Source organism: Melopsittacus undulatus, chromosome 3 (genome assembly GCF_012275295.1).
Source record: "Melopsittacus undulatus isolate bMelUnd1 chromosome 3, bMelUnd1.mat.Z, whole genome shotgun sequence".
Lineage (NCBI taxonomy): Eukaryota > Metazoa > Chordata > Aves > Psittaciformes > Psittaculidae > Melopsittacus > Melopsittacus undulatus.
In genome coordinates this window covers 59,153,288-59,177,179 of record NC_047529.1, presented here as the reverse complement: position 1 = coordinate 59,177,179, position 23,892 = coordinate 59,153,288, and the positions used below count along the sequence as shown (strand labels likewise).

The window sequence follows — 23,892 nt, the reverse complement described above, 5'->3', positions numbered from 1 at the left end:
GATTTTGCAGACTTTGCAATCTAGAACTAGTTTCATTTTCCCTTGATGTTTTAAGATAGTGTTTAGCTCCTGTCATACATACCGTTTTAAGAATGCAGTGTGGTTGGTGGATATTATATATGACATGAGACTTAAGCTTGGGGGAAAAAAAAAGCATTTGGATTGTTGGAAAACTTTGCTAAACCAAGGTTGTGTCTGCATCTGCCTTCTTAAGCAGCAAAAGCTTTAGAGGTATGTGGTCATAAGGCATTCTGTGATTAAAATCAACTCTATTTTGGCATGCAAGCTTTTATGTTAAAGCACAGCCATATGGGCATAATACCGTTTTACAACTGGCTTCATTCTGTAACCAAGAGATTCATGATAGCTTTTTAAGCTTTTTAAGATTTCAATAGCATATCCTTAACTATGCTTCAGATGTTTGTCATTTTTTGGTTAGATACCCATTTTAGATGCTTGAAGCTCTTCCATAATGTTCATGTAGTGGACAGTAACTTCTTGTACCAGATTTTTCAGTTCTGTGATGAAATTCAAACTTGTTTAAGAAGAATATGTTTCTGTAACAAATCATAGAATTAATTTCCATGTGCATATCAAGTTGCAATGACTGTTTAAACTTCTTCCGTTCATGCAGTGGACATTTGTTAATGTCCATATTTCTGTTGCTACTCGAAGGCTCTAGCAAGAAAGCATTTTTAACTTATAGTTCTTCTGAAAGATTTATTTAACTTCATAAATCATTTCAGGATACAATTCTAGAATATTTTTGTCTTGGTTGGATTTAAAACAAATAATTATAAAAATCACTGCCAATTTTCAGTATCATCCAGCAAATTTTAGTAAATACTGTTCTTTCACTGAGCAGATTGGTTGTTAAGTAAAAGATTGTGTTGCGTCTTCCAAGAGCTCTTGATCTATATTGGGGGGGGAAGAGATTTGATATATGGGAAACTACTTGAACTAAATGCTCATTTTGACATTTTGCCAGTCCTGGGAATGTGCACATGCTCCGGGTTGAGTTAAGGTATTAAAACAAATATACTACAGTAAGATGGAACACGAGGAGAGTTTAGGCTTGACTTTGTAAGTTATCATACGCATAATAGCAAACATGTGGTTTCTCTGTTCCTCACTTTCCTTGTATAAGTTAATAGGATGTCTGAAAGCAAAGGCATTTTGATACAGCCCTGTGTTACTTGGCATTACAGAATTCTCCTACTTTTTCCATTAGTCTCAAATTATCCTCTCCCTTGTAACACAGCACTTCTGGGTGATATCCATAAGGGAGGAAAATTAGAGCTGAACGGATGGATTCTATTTCATTTGTTACCGATTTCATGACAGATAATACCTTGCTAGAAAACTATAGGGTCACAGAATTGCTTCTTGCTCGTTTCTGAGTAATTTAATTGACGTCACTTTGAGGGAAAAGGCTTGTTATATAAGACTCTTTTATATTACTCTTTTAAAGAATACCTTTTGGCTTAGTGTGTGCTATGGATTTGGCTGAACTGAGAAACTGCAAACATTTAATGTTTATATGCTTGAGATTTTTTTTTCTTTAGCTTCTCATTACTGGTTTTAGCTTTTTTGAAGCAAAACAACTGTGTCTTTTCTAGTTTTGTTTTTTTCCCTCGTTAGAGAGTACCTTAAGGTGTGACAATAACATGCGAATGTGAGAAAGTTTACAAGTCATGTCTAGCTTTGAAGATCCCTTTGTAAAATAGTGCCATTATTAACACCATGTGAGCCAAAGGAGCTGCAGTTGAATTTGGGTTTGGGGGGAAGGAACGGGGTTTGTGTTTATTAAAACACTTTTTGGAATGTAATCCAAATCAGTATTTTGGATACAAAGGATTTTGAGAAGTGTTGAGCATCTCTGACCTTACGGTCAAGGTGGTGAAGTTCACTACAGGCATCACTGAGATCTCTGTCAGTCCCCTGGGGAAGTTAATACCTGACATTTCTAAATAACAGCTGCTTGGTTTTTTTCTTTTTTATATGCTTTCAGTCATTCCTCATCCTTAATACAGCAATAGAAGTGGTACATATCCTCCATCACAGCCCTTCATTTTTTCCAATGCAGTTCTACAAGGATTTTTAATACCTTTTGGAATTATCCTTTTTTTTTTTCTTGACTGAAAAGGAGATATTGTAGGAACTTCTAAATTTTATTAGGGTTTGTTGGTTCTTGGTAACTGGCAAGGAGCTGAAGCCCAGATGTACTCTGGGTTGGGGCTGGATTTAGGGGAGAGGAGTTGTCTTTTTTTCCGTTTTGTTTTTCTTCCCAGTCCCTCATGAGGAATATAGTCATTGATAATGTTCAGTGTAATGATAGTCATTAAGAAAAAGATCTGTGTTGGATCTGTTGACAGCTCCATGTATTTTGCATTGTTATTTTTCAGCAGAAAACGGAAATGTTTGTTGAAGCTGCCAGTATATTTATTCTGATACTTTTCTCTACTCATCCTCAAAAGATACCCTTCTTTCTCTGGCACCATGGCACCCAGAGTTTTGTTACTCACTGTAATTCATGCTATCCTGTGCCACACTGCTAACTTGTGTGACCTGACAAAGCTGCAGTTCTGGTGTTTTCATGTTAGCCTTTGTTTCATTTTCAGGAGAACTGTCTTACAGATGATATCTGCATATCCACGTGGAAGGAGCAGGTTTTCCTGTCACATAGTGCCTTGCTGGCAAAGAGCTGCCAGGCTGCAATGGAGCTAGCAAAGCACAGCGCTGAGATTCAGGACATGGCATTTCAGTATGGAAAACACATGTCTATGAGTCATAAGGTACTCCTTTTCCTTTTGTTCTGGGATCTTAAGTATAGAAAGACTTGTAAGATGTGTTAATTTTGAGGTCTGTTGTATACTGCCACTATGCTGTATGTAGACTTCCAATAGCAGGTCAGTGACATTGAGAGATTTGACTGCTGACAGGTGAAATGTTTGCAGAAGTTGCTGGTATGAACAGTGCTTATGAACTGGCAAAATCACACCCCTGGCAATGTAGTTTATTTCATTTAAGCTCTATTAACATCCCTCACTGCATCTTTCTGTAGCCACTTATAACTTTACTTTCTCTGTTCCTACATTCTTCCTAAAGCCACTGTCTCAGTAACAGGAGTTGTGGAAGGAAGCATGTGTTTGTTCTCAGCTGCCACCATGCAGAGATTCTTACTAAGAGGTTCAACTGCCTGCAGCAGCACACGAGCTGAGGGTTGGTTTGCAGTGCCTGAAGGGCTTGCATACATTCCCTGCTGAATGATCTTCAGTGGAAGTAACTTCCAGAGGGGGTAGCTGGAGGATGAACAGGGAGGTCACCAGATACAGACAAGAGCAGACTACACCTCAGCAGCAGTACAGTTTCCCAGAGGAAGCCTCTGACCTCCGTTACAAGTCTTTCCGTCCACAGCTACAGTTAGTCCAAAGGAAAACACACACAGTGTGAAGTTTGGATCCTTGACACTCTTTATTTGGCCCTAAACATCTGTTCCTACTTGCAAGTATAGATATAGCTTGAGAGGCTGAGAGATTCAGCTGAGTTCAGACAGTTTCTAGTTCCTCCAGGAGAAGGAAGTGGTTTCATAAAGCACAGCTTTATTGCCACAGAAGTGCCACTGTGGTAATACTATATACAACTCTACCAGTAACTTGTTTCTTGTGTAGACTATAGTCTTCATATTTTGTATATGCTTTAATATTAATACATTCACTATTGACATATAGTTTTGTATAAAGGATTGTATAGTTTCCAGAGAAAACTCCTAGCTGTGTAACTTTTCCTTTGTCAGAAGGAGGGTCACATTTCATCAACTTCCTCGGTTACTGAAAAGTAGAATATATAATATTCTTATAATAATATAATAATTATTATAATTATAATAATAAAAATATTATTTCCACTAAGACTGAATCATTCTTTTCTTTGTAATTTTCCTGCTTCCTGCTACTCCTGGGCTGCGCCCCATCACTTGCCCAGTTCTGCAAGCTGTCCTTTACAAGTTTCTTTGCAGATTCTCTACATGCTTCTCTTTATAACTTCCCACCACTGCAATGCTTGTAACATCTTCTTATCCTTCCTCTAAACTTGAAAAAGTGCAAACAAAGTACATGTGTCAAAGCAGAAAGTGGTGAGTAGGTATAGAATCAGGATATGGACCTTCATTTGGTGAGTGGGTGAGTATGTAGTAGACTGTTCCTGGGAACTGAAGGAGGATGTTTTTCTCTTTCAGCTACATTCAGACCTCCAGCCATTTGTTAAAGAAAGTTCTGCTGACACTGTTGCCTTCAGTTTGAATTCTGCTCCTGCAGTCCTCCATCAGGAATTCCTTGGGAGGGAGGCATGGATTAAACAGATCAGAGAGGTATATTAAAGCATTGTTTAGAATTTCGTAGTTTTGGAGTGTGTATCTCTCTTCCTGTCTATACTTTCAGTCTGCGAAGAAACTTAGAAATTAACATCAAACAAGACAACATAGAGGTTACCTCTGCTCTCCAACACTTAACACATCTCTCTTTCATGTTTTTAAGAGGGGGAAGTATGGGGATGTGAAAGTCGAGCTTCATCAGACTTCTGTGTGTCAGTGTAACAAGTGAATTCATTTGCATGGAGCATATATGTCTGTTCTCTGCACTCCTTGTGCAAGCCCACGTCTTAGCTTAAAGTTACTTTCACTGACAGCTTAAAGCAGAGAAGTTTGCATTACAGTTGGTTGAAAGGTAGGCACGTATTTCCTTCTGCCAACTTGGCCCTAGGGGCAGTATTTTGGACTGGGGAGGAAGGAGGGCATCTGGGGAACTTGGTTACTGACCACTACAAAATATTTGTGAGATCTTGAAGTGAAGCAAACCTTTTGTCATTTTGAAATTAAGGGCTTTCTAGTGTGTGATGAGGAATTTTGGAATTCCGCAATCTCAACACAAGGCTCCTATGTGGGTGGAATGTAAATGAATTTGGATGATTGCAGTTGGAGAGTAATGGTATTACTACAACACAGTGTATAAAAGCTTTGAAACAATTTCCCATCTGCAGAATCTAGAGGAGGTTGTAGGACTCCAGGAGTGCCGTCTGTCTGCTTGTTAATTCTCGTACCAAAAATGTGCATTATAGAAACAGTAAAGCAGTCCTCTCTGAAGGGGGTGGGGAAGTGACATAAACTATGCAAAAGTATTTATTGACTACTACTTTAGCTGAGTACATTTGGTACACCTTGTCCAGAAGCCTTTCTTGGCTTTTGTTGATTTAGAAAGGAAAATTACCTTTCATTAACTACAAGCCCTGAAGTCACATTCACTATGTGTCATTCAGTGTAGGCCAAGCACTCAAATCAGAGACTTTCTTATGTTGGTAGTATTCATAAGGGTATGCTCATAAACCACCCTCTTGTGCAATGTCATTTATACAGTTTAAATAAGCAAAGCATGCACAATGGACTCAGACCCTGGCAGGTAGAATTGTTCTTAGTAGCTAGGGCATATGGAAATCACATTATAGACCTTTAATTATTGCTAAGTAATCTGGCTTTCTCCTTTAATTGTTTTCCCATCTAAGCATTTGTACAATGGATTAAAAGCAGCACTTTGCCTTAGCAGCTTCCTTCTCATACAGGAAGTTTTTGGAGTTCAAGAGAGCCCCATTGTGCCTAGTAGCCTCCACAGGGGTACACGGCTGTGAAAGCATGTGGCTGGAACTCAGTGCCCGTCATGCATATCTTAGATGAAAGCAGTTTACAGAGAGCTCATGAGGGATGCCTGAACTTCTGTAGAGGGCTCAGAATTTCTGTGATTGTCTCACCACAGCTCTCTTGTCAGAGGTCTGGACACAGTGGTTATTCCCAGGGTAGACTTTGCACCTTTCTGCTGCTGAGCTGAAGACCTTGTCTTCTAGCTCCCTTGTCTATTCATTTGGAAAGAGCAAAACACATCAGATATCCAGGTGTGGGAATTTGCATAAACATTAGATATATGTGCTTTGAGAAGGTAAGATTCTGATCTGGATGAAATTTAGAGACTCCCTTAAAAGGGGCTTGGGATAAGTATAGAGAGAAGCCTTGTCATAGGAGGAAAAATAATGTCTAGGTATGTGTGTGTGCACATGTGGATATATACATACACACACATATATGTGTGTGTGTACACAGGAATGGATGATCCATCAAGACCCAAGTCTCTCTTGTTCTCACTGGCTTCACCACCAACATTCCCCACTTTTGTGAATTTAAAACTAAAATGCCTAATGAGCTGGAAGAAAAGCATTTATCAAATGTTTTGTCCAGCATTTCTCAAGTGTAGGATTTGAGACATGTAAAAGGGACCACTGCATCTGAGAAAGAAAAGTCAATCTTGGAAAATGTCCTGAAAACCTGCTCTGAAAGCATTGTTAAGCCTTGCAATCTTCTTATCTGATGCATTCTGAGTAATTTAATGGGGGATTCAGGGATCCCTTTTGGATTCTGGCAGGGTGAGTTGATTTCACACCACCTTGTTTACTAATAATGAATGTAATGGTATTACTGTCCCTCACTACTGGCACATGGTGATCTTTGGTGTTCAGGAGGAAGGCTGACTTGAATTGGCTGTTCATGTGTCTAATATGATTGGTAAGCGGAATCTTTGAGGGCCCCAAGTCCTGACATTCAGAGGTTGAACTGCCAAACCAAGCGGTGAAGCCTAGAAAGTCACCTAAATTTGGTAAAAGTGCACAGCTTTTGCAGGGCAGGCTTAATACCTTTGAGGAAGCTAAACCAGATGCAGAAGTCTGATGTAAAAGGAAAAAAAGTCTGTGTGTCTGAGACTGGGATCAGTCAAAAAAGCCAAATTATTGATAGGATAAAAAGAAAGAAAGCAAAGGTACAGTTGTAATAAAGAAGGCTTAGGAAGCAGATCAGATAAGGTTGCTGCTTAGAGAAGCACAACTACCATTGACTTAAATTCTTGAGGGAATCACAGAATGGTTTGGGTTGGAAAGGACCTTAAGATCATATAGTTCCAACCCCGATGCCATGGGCAGGGATGCCTCACACTAGACTGTGTTGCCCAAGACTCCATCCAAGCTGGCCTTGAACACTGCCAGGGACATGGTATTTATCACTTCTTTGGGCAACCTGTTCCAGTGCTTCACCACCCTCACAGTTAAGAACTTCTTGCTGCTTTAACGTGTATTAAATGGAGGAGACGTCACACACCTTTCCCGGTATTGCCAAGACTAAAAAGCACCTTCTTCTAACAAGTTGGCATATTCTCCAGTGCGGTGTGAATCTGCATATAGGCAGTCATTTGTTAAAGAACATACCTGTCTTGTTTTCTGATACACAATATAACTTGCTAGGTATATTTTGAAGAAGCTGTAAGATCCAACCAGTATGAATAAAAGTTGGCAAATCAAGGAGATGAGAATACACAAATAAGGAAGCAGTTACTGGCAGTGGTTTTACTATTCCCAAATGCTATCAGGCTGTTTTTTTAATATGCATTTCAGAAAAGGTGACTCTTAAGAAGCTTAAAGAGAGTACTAAAGAGGTTTTGTGGATCAGCCCCCTTTCTCCTTCAGAGAAATCAGTTTTGATGTTTACTGTTTTCCTTTCTGTTCCACTTGCTCAGTCTCTCATCGGTTCTTTTCTCTGTTCTTCCTCCCTTACAAAAATTAATTTATTTTCCAAATTTGTGCCATCTCAGTAATATCTCTTCAGTGCTGTGCTTGCCACATAGTGTTCCTCTTCAGTGCAAGCCTCAGCTTTTCTCCTTATGCCAGCTCAACTGCTGCCCTTGGCTGCTCTCTGAAGTCCCCACAGAGGACATGGAGAAGTAGTGGTCCTAATCTACATCTTTTCAGGAGGTGTGTTCCGGAAGAACTGAGGTTTGTGGTCTTCCCTTGTGGAGGCTAGAGGAAAGAAATGGGTGACTTTTTTTCTCAATGCGCCTTAAAAGAGGAGAGCTGGAGTTGATGGAGGTGATAATGATAATGATGTAATCTAAGGGTAGGGCTTCAGGCTGGTTAAGAAGGAATACTCTGCATCTAGCAGACCTTTGCCACTGGTTAAGAAAGACAGACATCTCCTCTTCTACATCGTCCTGCGACAAAATTAAGGAAGCTGGACCACATACTTTTCTGCATCTGGGCAAGAAGAAATTTAAAATTTGTTCATACTTCTTTCTGAATGTATTAGAAGTTACAGGTTGCGTGTATCTGCTACCTAAGTGAAGAGTGACGCTAATACTTAAATATGATTCTAAACCAAAACTTCTTCTAACCTAGGTCTAATAGCACTGACATGGTCCTGACATCCCCTTTGGACAGCTCTAGGCTGTTCCCTGTGTGCAAATCACTGTGGAAATATGGAGAGTACTCTTTAAGATCATAAATCCTGTTAGTATTGATAAGAAATATAGTTTATTTTGGAATCTCATGGGAGAGATTAATTAATGCAAACAGCAAGATTTCTTAAGACCAAAACATTTTGAATTGATAAAAAACCTAAAAATTGTATTGGGTATGTGTAGCTCTCATCTGAAACAGAACCATGTTGTATAAGCTGGTAACATGTTTGGTTGTATTTTGGGGTTCTTTTTTTCTGTAGTGGATTCCTAAAGAAAGTCAGTTTAAAGCAGTAGCTCTTTTAATTGCATTCTTTATTCCTGCACCTTTAGTCAGTAGTATGTAATGTCTTAACATAAAATCTCTCTTTCTCTTTAAGGCACAGGGAAAAGGAAATACAATGGACTACAAGAAGGTTGGTAAATTGCATTTAAATCTCATTATTTGTAAAGCTTTTTTGTAATATTTCAAAGATATTCTTGACAGTTGAGAGCCAGTTTCTAAAGTCAGTTTCTAATTTGTGCATGTGTATACGGAGGCAGAGAAAATGGCTTGTGCAGTTTCTTGATTTTAAAAAGCCAGTAGTAGTGGGCTGTACTGTAACTATCAAATGTAGCTATGTAATAATGATGTTTTCCATTATCTATTTACTTCCCTAAACTTGGTTTTGAAACCAGGCTTCTGATGGATTTTGCTGTCTTCTTTTGCTGCAATTATTTGTGGGTTAGCTCCCATCAGCAGTCTCTATGTATTGATAGAGTGTGCAGCTACTTAATCTCACCTTAATGTCATGCCATCTCTTAAAAAATATACATACACATGTTTTATAATCACATGTGTTTCTTCCAGTTCCCATTATAACTTTGAGTTAAGTCACCACTGTATTTGCTACTGGGACTGCTCTATAGTGAAGGCAGATCTGAACTAATTAGCTTAATAGTAACTGGGAAAAGGAGCTATAAAGCTCTTGAGAGCTGCAGTAGATGGCTCAGAAGATTCCTGGTATAAATACTGGAGCACAGCATGCTTGTGGCGGACACAGGTGACACTGTGTCCCCAGCTGACTCACTGACCACAAGCCTGACTTGTTTGCAGTCTTAAGTAGATTATGAGGGTCCAGTCAGTTATCTCCAGCATCAGTGTGGAAAATAATATATCAATATATTAATTATTAAACCTCATGCATGATTGGTCATTGCTTCTTGAACCCAGGCCTGAAGTGTTACAGCTGTCGCTGCTAGCATGGAAGGCTAACACACAGGTACAGGTCAGACTGTTCTTGTAATTACTCTATTAAGAAAATATGTAATTTGGATTATTAAAAAAAAGATCTCTGTCCTTCCTTCCTCTTAGAATATAAAAAGGATGTGAGCCTTAGTTTGCTATTTAAAATCATTGTGCCTTGATTTTTTTTCTGCAATAGAAGAAAACTGATAGAACTGTGATTTTGTAAATCACCAGTGAAAGCACTAAATTTCTTCTTCAAATATGTCTGAGACACTTCTGTGAATGTTTAAAATGAGCTACTTACTTTCTTATGTCCAGAGTGGGTTTTCTCCTTTAAATTGCTACAATTATGATCAAACCAGAGTCATTTCCATAACTAAAAAGAGAAAAAGGGAAGGGGGGAAGGAAACATCTACATTTGCTTCACCGGGTTAAATATTTGTTAGCATATTCTGTATTTTGACTGAAATTATTTCATATTTTTTATCCATCCATGAAATTTAAAAAAAAATATGTTGTGCTTGAGCAACTTGGACACCTGAATAAAAGGAAAGGAAGGGGGAACAGCCCTTTAAGTTGTATTTTGAGCAACTGACTTCAGCCATAAAGCATGTGATGTTACTGGCTCTGGCTCATCATCTCTTACACAAGCACAGATGATATGAGTTTAGTAATGATGGTGAAAAATTCTCCACAGTTTTTGTGAGATCAAAATAAAAAAAAAATCAACTGTGTTTTTTGCAGAAATCACTTTCAAAAATCTGATGTTAAGTCCCTCTTTTCTATCTTTCTTTGTTTAAAAGAAGTGATCATTAGTTATATCCATGCTAAATGAACCCAGTAACCTGTAGCTCACCCTGGCATAGTAGCTTGACCAGTACGTGCACACAGCCAATTAGAAGCCACATTGTGCTGTGCAAACTAGTATTTCTTTTTTGCCCTTTGCTATAATGTCTTTATTTCTGCATCACTAGAATCAGTGTTTCACACATTGCTTAGCCTTTTCTTCTCAGCATCAAGGGCCCCTCTCATCTTTCTGTTCAGTTGCTAGAATTACTTTAATGTTCCTAATCAAATTTGGGGGCTTGTTTCTCTTTGAGTCTTCAAGATATCTCCTCTTTCATTTTGTAAAAGCAAAGGTCACCAAATCTCACTGTAGAAATTCTGAAAATTTGTATTGTTTTTGGAGGGGAGTTTATTTTTATAATTTGTAATTTTGTAATTTGTATTATTTTTGTTTTTTAAATTTTTGTTACAAGCTTCAGTATGCCACTTAGTTGAGATGAGAATGTTGTTCCTTTAGTCAAATTCATAAATGCACATATACAGAGATCATTAGCTGTTTAGCCTGCTTAAGAATATGTACTTGCTATGGTTTTCAGTTACGGTAATGAACGAAGGTAAAGTTGAGAAATTGAGATCCACCCATTTAACTTGCCCCCTTAAAAGGCAAAGGTCTTATTTTAGTTCACTTATGAGACTGCTCCAGAATTTTGAATTGTTCTTTTGATGTACATTATATTAAAATGGTATCCCTGTTTTTTCACAGACAAAAAGATACCTAGATGGCACTAGTAAATTAAGTGAGAGCTCTGACACAAATATAGAAGTGAAATGCTTTCTATTAACTTAAGGTCTGAAACTGTCATGTCAATAAGGTCATTATGTTCTGCAAAAATCTTTTAGTACTTTTTTTTCTCCCAGCTTTTCTCAAATCCTTTTATCAGAAGGACTTTGGTATCAGAAAAGGCTTATTTTAAGGTCTGTGATTCTAAATATTTTTCTTACATTCATATCTGAATGTTTCACTCTTCCTTCCCTGTCCTCCTCCTCCCTCCTCCCTCTATCCCCCTCCCAATCACACCACATCCACACAAGTCATTGATCCATCATTGTGGTGTTTGAAAGCCTTTACCAGGGATTAAAAAGTAGTTTCAGCTCTGTTTTAGTGGTATTTCTCAAATAACAAAAGAGAAAGTACCAGTATATGGCAGGGACAGAATTCATGTATGTCATTGAAAGAGACAGTAACTTTCCTGTCACCCTCATTTGTTTGTGTTATTTTGGCAAAAACCTCAGACTTTTAAAATCAAAAAGCTTTTATCCATTTTACATCTACTTTGCATGCAAGATAAGCTGTGTAATTCTAAAACAATAAATTGAGATTCTCAATTTAATTGTTACTATTTTATAATATTGATTAAAAACTCTCCACTGAAGTTAGGGTCTTAATGGTGGTTGGCATTATACAGACTTGTTAAATGAGTGTAACAAAAGCACAAGTAGTAGCAGAAATGAGTAAGCTGGGAATAATGCTTATTTTCTGGCCAAGGTTCTAGAATAATTAAAAGGCTAAATAAAGAAAGAAATCCTGTGTTTTGCAGCCAATGAATATGCTACTGCAAGGATTTGTTGGTTTTCTAAATGAATATTCAGAAAGGATGCATTGAGTCAAGTAAAAGAGAACATAGCAAAACTTCATTTTTATGGTAGCCCTGTCCATTTGCTCTGCTGGCTCTTATAGAGGCCTTGCACCCAAACTGGCATGGGAAATATGGTGCATAAGCATAGTACGCTGATACATACTTTGCTTTGTATATTGAAACACTGTGCATGACAGCAGCTTTTGTACATTTTGTACTGGAAGTAGCATGAGTCAGGAAGCAGTAGATCCAGCTGTTCATGGACTGCATGGCACTAATGTCTTCACTTCCCATTTGATAGGTAAGAGAAAAAGAGGAAGGGTCACATTTGGAAACAAAGAGGTTTCTCAGTGACACCCTACTCTCGTGCAACTCTAACAGTGACACAGTGGCGTCCAGGTGTGTTAGCGAGAGTCACATGGCTCTCCTTTCCCAGCTCAGCATTGACCACGACAGTGCGTTCATCCTGCTGCAGTGCTGACAGCAAAGCAGGTTTACAGTTACAGGTTGAAATGGCAGTAGCCATGTTTGTTTAAATTCCAGAGAATCATCATGAGATGTGTCATGGGACTGTAGGCCAAAGACTTTTGCTGCTGAAATGCAACAAGAGTTAAAACCAAAGGTTTTTGTTTTTTTTTTTTGTTTTGTGGGTGCTTATGACCTGTGGTGGTTTTCCATGAAAACTTACTCATTTGTTGTGGAGCAACCACTGCCATGAGTTCCTTTTTTCACATATATTAAAAACAAGCAAACAAAGAGAATAGTCAGAGATTTACTGAATATAGGGGGATTGATGTGTTATGTTATTACCGAAGCAGCCAAAACCATTCAGAAGCAGCAATTTTCTCCTTTGTTGGAATTAACCACATCTACATTATCAAGGTGGACATCCAGTACCAAAAATCAGCTGCATCTTTGCTTTTAATGAGTATTTTCCATAGCTTTTTTGGGGGTGAGAATCCCACACATCTTTTATTTCATTAAAGCAAATCATCACATCTTTTAATATAAGTACCAAGTGAATTGTTTGTGTATACTAAGATGACAATGAACAATCACTCTCTGCCTTAATGTCATTAAAGAAATTCATGCTTTTTGATAAAAAGTCATCACCTAACTACCAGTTTAGACTTAAAAGCTAGTGGGCCTCAGTGGGCCTTGTTCACTGTGAAAGACATGGAAGTACATAAGGAGGAGCAGTTGGTGTCTTTTCTTAAATATTAAAGGGTCTGTACAATCAATCATTGTCTTGGGACGACTTTTAATTTTTTGGCAATGTGTATCCCAAGAACTGCGTAACAGCTGGCATAGCAGTGCTCCCTGTAAGCAGCCGTCTTTCCTCAGCTGTTGGGGGTGACTCTCCAGATTTGGTCTTTTTCTGGGTAGGGTGGTTTTGAGTTTGAAATAAAAGGGAATTTTTCTGTTTGTTAGGTGAGTAAGAAAAATAAATCCTACTCTGCTAATGGAAGTTTCTGCAGGGTGTTTATGATGCATTTCTTTACCTTTTGTATAGAAAAACATTGTAAGAAAGTACTGGATAAATAGTACGTATCATACATATCATAGCCAACAAAGACTTAGGAAAAAAAGTAATTATCATTTGACATCATGAAGTGATGTAATGAAATGATTGTCCAGCACGTTTTGAGAAGGAAGAACATAACCTTCTGTCCAGCTATGAAAACTGTAAGAGTGGATGCGGAGACATCTGAAGGTACTTACAGATCAAAGGAAGAATTTGACAAAATTGACCTACTGGCTGTGAAACATGTTGGAACTCAAGGTAGCATTTCAGCAGCCTAAAACATTAGTGCATATTGAGCATAATGTTCCCACAAAACAGAAAACAAATGTAGAAAAGCCAGTGCAGAACACTGCAAATTGGGCATTATTCACTCACCCGGCCACAGGTCAATTTAAATACTGTGTTTGGGTCTGTGTTTCCTGCAGTGTCATTCGCTTTCACTTTTACTTTCACTGCCCAAAATTGTGCACAGAACTCCAGACGTAGTCCCACAAGCAGTAATTGCTTGCTGAATGCACTTGTTAATCAGCCCAAGAAGTGGCTGATGATCTTTGCTACAAGGACACACTGCTTCAAGAGGAAAAAAAGCATGTGTAGATAACTAACTATGAAGGAAAAAGAGCGTAGCTGAACCATTAGAAGAACAGGATGTGGACCTTTTGGCTTGTTGATCATTGATTAAAATCTACTTAAATGTCAAGTCTGCTTAGAAGTAACTGCTGTTGGATGATCATTTAGTACCCTGTGTGAAAGTAGCAGTTGGTTTTGAGATTCACCATCACCATTTTATTACTCTTTGTATATTTGTAACAAATCAATAAAATTTAAAAGCTATGTAGATCCTACCGAGGTAGTTAATCCAAATGTAGAATCCCCTATGAATCTGCCATGTATACTTAATAAAACCCCGGCAAACATTAGTGCCACAAAGTAGGTGTGCAAGGAATGCAAGTTCACTACAACTGTATATATGGTATGACCTATATGGTATGACATAGACAGCACAGGTTTTCTTTTTATTATTCACTTAATGCTCCACTGCAGGAAATAATTTCTCATTTTAACATCTTCCTAGCTCATAAACAGAGCGATGTGGCACACAAGCATACTCTTTGCTTTTTTAGTGGACTTAGAAGGTGAACTCTGTGAACAGGGAAGTAAAGTTCTCATCCATAAGCATCCCTCTGATCCCGCATGTACAGCCAGAACCACGAATGGACTATATATAGTTATATGGCCATTGCTTGAATACTTTTATTCCATCCATAGCTTTTAACTTGAGAGATGGAAGCAGCCCTGAGATGAAGGTCTTGAACCCAGATCCCCCTTTACATAGGAAGTAGCTGCTGTCACAGGTTTTGGTTCTGTTCTTGGCCCAGCAAATGTTACAGTTGAGTGGAAAATGCCCCAACTCCAACTACTTGCTGCTTATGGTTATCTCCTGAAGGATGGGAAATGGAGGCTTGAAACCAAGGTGCTGATAAAAAACATTCCTTTCCAGTCAGCAGTCTCATTTCCAAAGGGCTATCTTGAAGCAACAATCAATGGCTTGTTACCATGTATTTGCAGGATATGCCTAGAGCATGTGCGTGCAGAGGGGGATAGTGGAAAGCAGCCTTAAAGGTAGAAGTGCTTAGAAAATGTCCCTTTCCCCTCTTGGTTTGCCAGTATAAGATGACTAAAAAGAAGGAAATGATGAGAAGGGAAGGAGGGGGCTGAAGAACTAGAGCCCAATCTCTCACTCAGCAGTTTGTCCTCCTGTGTGTATTCAGAGCATTCAGAATTAGAAACCTCAGCACTTCCCTCCTTTCCATATCTATTTTCTTTTGCTCATTCTGTAACTCTTCATCAGAGCTATTCCTTTTTCCAGCCAAAGACTAGCAAAGGAGGAAAAAAGGAAAATCATTTCATTGCAAGTCAAGTGGATGAGGTTGAGCTTAGAGCAGGTAGAACAGGCTGGGCAGAGCAAGACCCAGCACTCAGCCAGGCATCTTTTTTCACAGCCTATGAAAGTAATGATATTGCTGTTGCTTTTTCTTAGATTTCTAGAACCACCTTCAGAGATACAAATTGGAGCTCTGAGCTTAATGTGTACAAGGTAAACCTGTCAAGTCTGGTCAATATCTGAATATATTGAGGAAAACAGAGGGTGCTGAAGGAGAACAGTGCTGGTATGTTGGGGTGGCACTTCTCATCTGAGCCTTAAGTCTGCTGTACTGTTGCAAGACGATTCTTTAAGCTGAGTTTAAATAACCAAAACCCGTGGGTGATTTTTTTTCAGACTCTTGGCACCTGTAGAATGAAGTAAGGTTTTAGTGCCAATAGTCTGAACAAAAGCTTAAAAGTTAAAACGCAGTTTTCCAGCATAGCTAGGAGTTCAACTGGAGAAACGTGTGTTGAAGCAATCTGTGTTTTGACTTGTATTCAGTTGTAATGACTGAATGAAATCTGAAGAAGGTTGTGTTTTAATGATGGATTAAATTGTTCCTACAAGTGGAAATATGTTTGAAGCACAAAATGGTGCCGTATAAGTAGAGACTAAAAGCAGATTCCTTTATTTAGAAAAAAATTAATGAGGGAGCTTAATTAAAGTTTATAAAGTAATAACTAAAAGCAGCTCATTTTGCTTTTCTGTTTATTTGCCTCAAAAATTAGCTGCTCCTCTCCAAATGAAATTACAAAATAATACATCCAAACTGGATACGTTGATTTTTTTCTTTTTTTCTGTCTACTTAGTTTGTCAAGTTCATTACATAAAATCATTGAAGCTCAAAAATTAAGAGATTGTGGAAATTGTAGATGTAATACAACTAACAGTACATCTTACAGCTTAAATTAGGGGGTTTTTTTGCATGTAGCAGTGCTACTGAAGCCTGGTTTCCTATGGGATTATATCCTGTATTCCTTCAATAATTATCCCACTACAAGAAGCCCAATTTGTAGTCTTCCCCCCACCTTTCCTTTTGCAACCCCAGCTGAGACAGAAGTAAGCATGCAGTCTGGTTAATCCAGGCTGTTTTGCCTCAGTGTATACTTATTTAAGTTGACCAGCTGCTTCTGCAAATGAAAGAGAAAACAGGGAAGTTTTTATGAACTATTAATTAATGAATTAGTTGTTGATGGACTATAATTGCTAATTTTTCTAACTGAGAAGCTGGGGAAGGAGCTTGCCACATGAGCAGGTATTTTTCATTTTGAGGTTCCTTGAACTTTGCTTCAAAACATGCAGTAGCGGATTAGCCTGATTTTTTTGTAGGGTGATTCTTCTGCATATAGTTTGACACGATCTTTGTGATTGTTTTGGCTTCAAGGCACTGCGTGTGTCCAAGGGCTACACATGACAAGCGTGTAAATGGATTGTGTCCTTGCATTAGAATTCTTCCCCTTCCAGATCTGGTGTTATGAGTAAGTCTTAAGTACATATATGCGAACACACATGCTTAAGCTAAGCTCCTCTGACCTTAGAATAGTTTGAAGATATTTTAGGGGCTATTTTCTTTCTTGTTTACATCTCAGTGTGTACTTACATGAGTATTATGGGGTATGCTAAACCTTTTTTAATGGGCTTTAACGAATCAGCAGAGGGTACTTCAAGGTGTGTGAGTTCTATCGTCTCACAAACTTGTGCCTCAAGAAAGAGGAAAGATATACCTTTTCACACTGCTAGTGTACCTCACCTCACCTATCCCCACCTTGGCTGTGGAGCTGTGGTGAATGGCTGATTCCCATTCGTTAGAAGACATGTTGAATAAGCTATGCAGTGCATTTATGCCCATGGGCAAGTTACTTTCCAGAGCACAGTGAAGGAAGATTCTCCACTGAAGTGGAGAGTAAAATTTTTATGAACTGGGACTTGAACACTCAAGTGCTGTAATATGCTTTCAGCTAATTTCATCTTTAAATACAGATAATGAATCCACTTCAGTTTGTACTTGGATAAGAAACGTCATTCTGTATGAATGCAAGTATCTATAAAAAATGGATGACTTTTACAAATTGGTCATAGCTTAGATTTTTTTTTACATGATTTTAAACTAGATGGATAAGGTTATACTGATGTAAATTAATCAGGGCATTGGGCTGTATATTGGAGGAAAACATAATTTATAAAACTGCATAATTATTACTGTAGATACCTGTGTTCAAGAAAACCCCTTCTTTTAAAAGCCAATACAGCGGGGATGCAAAGGCAGCTATGAAAGCCAGGTGGGGCACATTAAAGATCATGAAATGCTGTCATGTTTTTGGGATAATTAAATCCCAAAGATCTACCTGCCCTTGATTCCCAGGCCTTGGTATGAGGTAGCAGGCTGGAGCTGCTCTGGGATATCTGTATTTTAGAGCAGAAAATGTAACAGGGTTTCATGACAGTCTCCTGGTGCTGTTCAGGAAAAAATAATAATTAAAAATAAAAACCCCTTAATTAATAAGTGTGATTATTTATTATTTCAGCTTCACCTAAGCTGAGATATTGGGAAAAAGCAACATGTTCTGTTTGTCATTTTTGTTTGTGTTGTTTCATAGGAAATTTAACCTGTCATTTACCTGGGTGTTTTAGGTGCCGAATCTTTCCAGCAGCTTGCCATGTAATGTCTATTATTCCATGAAAATATTTCCTTTCTCATACAGTGTATCACCAAACCATTGTCAAATTCCCTAGCCATTTTGAGAAGACTGAGTTTGCATGGCTATAGCACAGTGTGGTCCTTTAACACGTCCCAGTTTACTGACAAATTTTGCTTTTGTCCACTGTACCAAATGTAATCATATGGTATAAAAATAGAAACCTGTACTACAAAGGACAGGAGTTCAATGTGTGTCATCCTGTGCCTGTTTCCAAACCAGGGGGTGGAATGGCTGTTCATAATATGCAGAAAACAAAGAGTGCAAGCAAGCAGTTTGGCTGCCAGTTCTGCACAAAGCTCTGGGGCAGTGGCTTGGGTGTGAAATTTCCCAGATACTTGAAAATGTATTTCTTTATTAATGGTGTGCACTTTGGAGACCCAGCATCTCTCCGGTGGTGCAGTAATGGGTGATGCAGTTTAAATTACCCATGGTTGGGGTGTAGTGGGGAGCCCGAACAGAACAGCTGGGAGTGTTTCAGAGCTTTGCTGGCTTTGGTTCTCACCTTTCCCTCGGGAAGGGGCAGTGGAAGGCCCGTGCTCTCACAGATAACTGTGCACGCCAGCCCTGCCGAAACCCACTCTGTTGTGCCTGTGTTTCCCGACAGCTGCAGGCAGCGATCAAGGCCGGCAAAGGTGTGACATCTGCCATGGACCTCTGCCGCTTCCACGGAAACCGGGCGCTGGCGGCCCTGGAGGGCTTCCCTCCCTCCGAGGCCAGGGCCGCCTTGGCCAACATCGTCTACGCCGTGACCCGCTTTCCCTGACCCGCCGCTCCAGGAGGAGCTGCTCTCCCTCCGCCGGCAGGAGCACCCCGCACGGCCGGTCACCCCATCACCCCAACGGAGGGGTGCGCCGGCTGCCGCCGCCAACAACACAGTCTGGGGGGGGAGATACAAGAAGGTCAGAGCCGGCTCTCGTGCCAGAAGCACACTCGAGGCTGCACCGGCAGAAATAATTAATGAGTCCCGTTTGCGTGACCTCAGCAAATGGACAGGAAATAAGTCGGTATTGATTGGGCACCGGCGGGGACGGCGCCAGGGCGGAGGCCAGTGGTTTTCCTGCCAGAGGGAGGGATGGAGGGGCGTGAAGATCCAGGTGTCACAGGAAACCTGCTCCAACCTGCCCAGGGACAGCTCGCTGCTGAAGCCGGGACATAACGTACCCACTCACCAAGTGCCCTGGGAAGGGCAGTTCGGGGGTTAACGGGGGAAATCCTCTGTCTGCCTGCGCGCAGTCCTGTCGCCTCACACTGTTTTTATGTATTCAAATGTAAAATTGCCCCGTGCTTAATGCTTTCCGTATTTGAGAAACTTGCTGAGAAAATGTGTCAAGCATGGTAAGTAGGAGCTTTAAAATATTTAATCGAATATTAATTTGGCTCTGTTAAAGGAACTGATTGCCTGGGGTTTATCCTGTGCGTATATGATATGTTGCTCTGGGTCAAAGGGGTTTTTCCAGCTCTGCTGGGGGAGGGAATATCCCTCCCTCAGATCCAGCAGCTTGTTTCAACACAGTCTTGCACAAAAGAATTTCCTAGGTTTTTTGACACTTGCGTTTAAGCCAAATAAATGTTAAATTTGTAAGGCTAGACATCGGCCTTTGGCAGAAGGGAAGAAGGAATGTTCTGTGCGCACAGTCTTTCACCACACGGAATATAAAGCAGAAAATACTGGAGAAGTTTTGAACCTCAGTGTGTTGAATTTTGAAGCCCAATTACAGGCAGCGTATAAGGTGTATCAGAAGCCTGCAATTTGAGACCGTCTCTGTTTTGTTCATAGGAAATGATTTTTGTGGTTTGCATGCATGCAATCTGAGAGCGCCGTTGACAAGAAGGCTGAGTTTACATAAATGATCTAGATTGAGACTCAGCTACCTTTCTTCCTTCTGTGGTGTAATTACAGCCCGATCTGGAGACAGCTAGCACAGCAAACAGATTTCATTACATCCCTCACTCAAACACTAAGTGGAGTTATTTCTGTTAAATTCTCCCCTCCCTCCTTCTCCCCCTGCACTCCTTCCCCTGTCACACAGCTTGTTTGTCATAGACCAGCGTGTTGCATTCCACCAAATGCAAAATATAAATAAAAACTCTGTCCTCTAAAAATACACTGAAAATCCACCCTGCATATAGTGTACATAATACTCTCTGTAATATATGCCTATATTAAACCATAATAATTGTATGTATAATAAGCAACCGTGAGGCACAATCTGTGGTTAGGAGCAGCATCCAGAACTCGGGTCTCACTTTGTTCTGGAAAATGGCTTTGACACCAGGCCCCTTCTTGCTTGCACTTTCTTTGTCATGCCTGCCCTGACATTTCCTGAGACTCTGACACTTCTGTTGCTGCAGCAGGATGGCTGGAGGCAGAAGGTGAGCAGTGTGGATTAGCCCAGGCAGCAGCAGTCACCACCAGCCTTAGCTAACCACTGTTCATTTTCACTTGTGATGTTCCCAGAAGTTCTGCTAACATAAATCATGTGCTTGAAAGAAATACCCAAATTCACCCAGGGTCCTATTTCAGCTTTTTTTGGCTCTGCTTTTTACATATAGTAGGAGCCATACATCATCTCTTTGTCTTACCTCTGTGATTGGTTCCTAATGATTTAGGCCTGCAAGAAGTTTGGGTCTGCTGGAGATATTCTGAGCCATCTCACCTCAGCTGTGTGAAATAAATATCAAACCTGCTGCAAAACTGTACACCTGGTTTATTTTTTCATGAAAGTACAATTTTTTATTTGTACTTTGTATTAATAAAGGGAAATCAGCAAAAATTAATGGCTTTTATTTTGTATTTTTATCACCAGAATGTTCAAATTGCTCTTAAACTATTCTTCAACTTAATTAAAAAAAATCCACAAGGAGGTTGGGGAAAGGGAGGCCTGTGGTTTGAGGGACAGCTGATGAAGGTATTTGCACCATTTACTTCAGTTATCCACCTCCTCAACCAGACATACCTTCTAACTGCTGCTCCAAACTCATCCCAGGTGGTGTATTGCTGGACCATTCTGCAGGTGCACAAAATACAAGACAAGGTTCCAGCTGCTGAATTCATCTACTGCAAAGAGCACATCTGCAGTGGCTGGAATGGCTGTTTCATAGTTCTGTGATAGAAAGTTATTTAACTGCTAGCGGAGCGTTTCCAGTTCTGCAGTTGTGATAACACTGTATAAGAAGGTTGTTTGGGAAATGAGGTACTTGCAGGAACAGAAGTGTTGGCTGGAAGGGACTGCTGAAAGTAACTTAGTCAATTCTCCCATTTGAAGTGAACTATAGCCAACATGAAGTCTGGTCTTGGGAACCACCAGGGTTCCCTGTGCAACCTGGACAGGGTTGCACCTTCCTCGTGAAGGAGGTTTCATGATGTCCAGCATGAACATCCCTTATGTTATGGCAATAACTAGTGGCTGTTGCCTCTTATCACCTGCCACTGCCAAGCATAGTTTGGCACGGCTGTCTTTGCCATGATTCCCTATCCTGCAGCTGTGTGCTGCAGTTAAATTGTCCCATAGCCTCCTCTTACTGTCCAGAGCAGCCCCAGCTCTGTCAGCCCCTCCATGGCCATGTGTGTTAGGACCTGACTAATAGGGTCGTTCTCCAGTGACCTGCATGACTTCTCTATCGTCCCTGTTGTGCTGTGAGCCCAAAATAGGCCATTTCAGGAGCAGAGTCACTGAGAAGTGTAAGGAGGAGAACAAAACTTTACCCTGATGTGCTGGGTCTTGCTATGATGGAATTAATTTTCTTTATTGCATCCCATATGCTGCTGTGTTTTGGGTTTGTGACCAAAACAGCGTTGCTCACGCACCGATGTTCTAATTTATTGCGCGACTGTGCTCCTGTAGCAGTGGGGCTGTCTCTGCTCCTCACTCTGACACCCAGTGGCTGGGTTGGTGGTGGGCAGGGGGCTGGGAAGGGGTACTGCCAGGACAGCTGAGCTGAACTGACCACACAGAGATTCGGCACCGTGTAACATCCTCAGAAGGAAAACCTGGGGATGGGCTGTGGAGATGGGTCTGCTGCTTGGGGACTGTCTGGGTATCAGTCAACTGGTGACTGTTTGCATCGCTTGGGGTTTTTAGTTCCCTTTTTTCCCCCTTTTGCCTATTACACTATTTTTAACTTATCTCACAGATTTCCTCGCTGTTGCCCTTCTGATTTCCCCTCCACCCACTCTAGGCGGTGGTGGGTGAGCTGTGAAGTGCTTAGGTACCGCCCAGGGTGCACCCACCACAGTCCTTTTTGGCACCCAATGTCGGGTTCAGAGAACAAGGTATTTGACCAGAGTATGCCAGAGGGAATTTACTATCCTATTCAGCTGCTGCTGATCGTGATGCTGACTTACTTGTTCTTGACCCACTCCGTGTCATGCTCTCTCTCTTGCTGTACATCAAATCTGAGAGCTTGTTAAAGGCAAGGTTTGGCTTTTACAGTTTGCTGTGCCGTGTAGTATTCGGTTGTGTTTTGCCTCAGAGAACGACGGTGAAAGCACTGGCCCTGAGCCTAATCTGGTAGTTGGGCTGTGCATTGCTGCTGTCCCAGTACTTCGGGAACCATCTCGTGGAGACAATTAACAATTACACCTTTTCCTTCTTTTCCTCTGAGAGCCAATTTGCGGAGGAAACAAAGAAAGGCACCTTCCCCTTCATCTCCTGCAGGGTTGTTAGCTGCTTTTCACCTTGTTAACAACGACTCTCCCGTATTTTGAACGTCCCTAGGTAATCAGAATACTCCCATGGGTGTGTCTCAAGAATCTGTTTCCAGCTTTTCCTTAGGTTAACTGCCTATTCAGGAACATCACACAGGGATGTGCCCTGAGGCAGTGCGGAAGGGTGTGTGGAAGAATAGGGGCAGGTATCCAGGACAGTTTTCACCTCGGATGGTGTGGGACTTGGCCCCCCAGCAACTGCAGGATCCAGATAAAGTGACAGCATTTGAGAAAAGGATGCCCTGGCACTGGAAAGGGACACAACTTCTTGTGCTCACGTGCCTACCAACGGGGGTCAGGGGCAGAGGCAGATGGTCTCTGGATCTGAGCACATAGAAAGGGGCACTGTGGCTAAGCCAGAGATCCTGGTCACCCCTATAAGTCAAGAGGAAATGGTGGAAGCAGAAGTCGACTCATTCAGTTGGGGAGGAAGAAGCTGCTCTTAAGAGGGAACAGGGGAAGGAATCAGAAAAGCATCTGGTTGTAGAGCAGAGCAGCCACAAGAACAGGAGGGGAAAGAAACAGAAATCATCAGCTCCTCATCTCTGAGCTGCAAGATACACATGAGGATCACAGCCATCAGCCTAGTGAGTTAATTATCAACTGGCTGCTCCAGTGCTGGGGAGCACTGGAGCCCCAGCATTAGAATGTCAACTGGGGCTGACATTCAGGAATTAAAGGGCAAGGAAACCCAGCAGCTAGGATCCCTCACAAGGGGATGGGGCATCAACAAAGGGGCTGGAAAAGGAGCAACAATTGGCAGCCTCTGGAAGCAGCTCCTGTTGAGTGTGAAGGAAGAGCGCCTCCTTAAGGAAGATATTGTAAGTTATCGAGGCAAGTAGACAACCACTGGGAGTGGTATCCAATATCTGAGGGAATTAGCAGTGGTACAGGTCATCTACAGCAGCCTGGACGACAACCAGGTATCTGAATATCAGTGCCTGTGTTCCATGAGATGGAAGTTTGTATGGAACACACCATCATCATACACTAATACCTTGGTGCTAATGGGTTGGCCAGACATGGAGGCCCCAACTCTTGAGTAGATTGGCCAGCCAACACCA

The 23,892-nt window shown here is 40.8% G+C and overlaps 1 protein-coding gene across 1 annotated transcript in view; it reads left to right on the top strand.

Moving 5' to 3' along the window:
- Positions 1-20,898, top strand: part of PDSS2 (decaprenyl diphosphate synthase subunit 2) — a 118,513-nt gene extending 97,615 nt beyond the window's left edge. Inside the window, exons 5-8 of the mRNA XM_031054085.2 lie at positions 2,622-2,795; positions 4,238-4,369; positions 8,699-8,734; positions 18,725-20,898. Of these exons, the coding sequence (XP_030909945.2) occupies positions 2,622-2,795; positions 4,238-4,369; positions 8,699-8,734; positions 18,725-18,883 (501 nt within the window). The 3' untranslated portion in view covers positions 18,884-20,898. The remainder of the gene's footprint in view (positions 1-2,621; positions 2,796-4,237; positions 4,370-8,698; positions 8,735-18,724) is intronic.
- Positions 20,899-23,892: the final 2,994 nt, after the last annotated feature.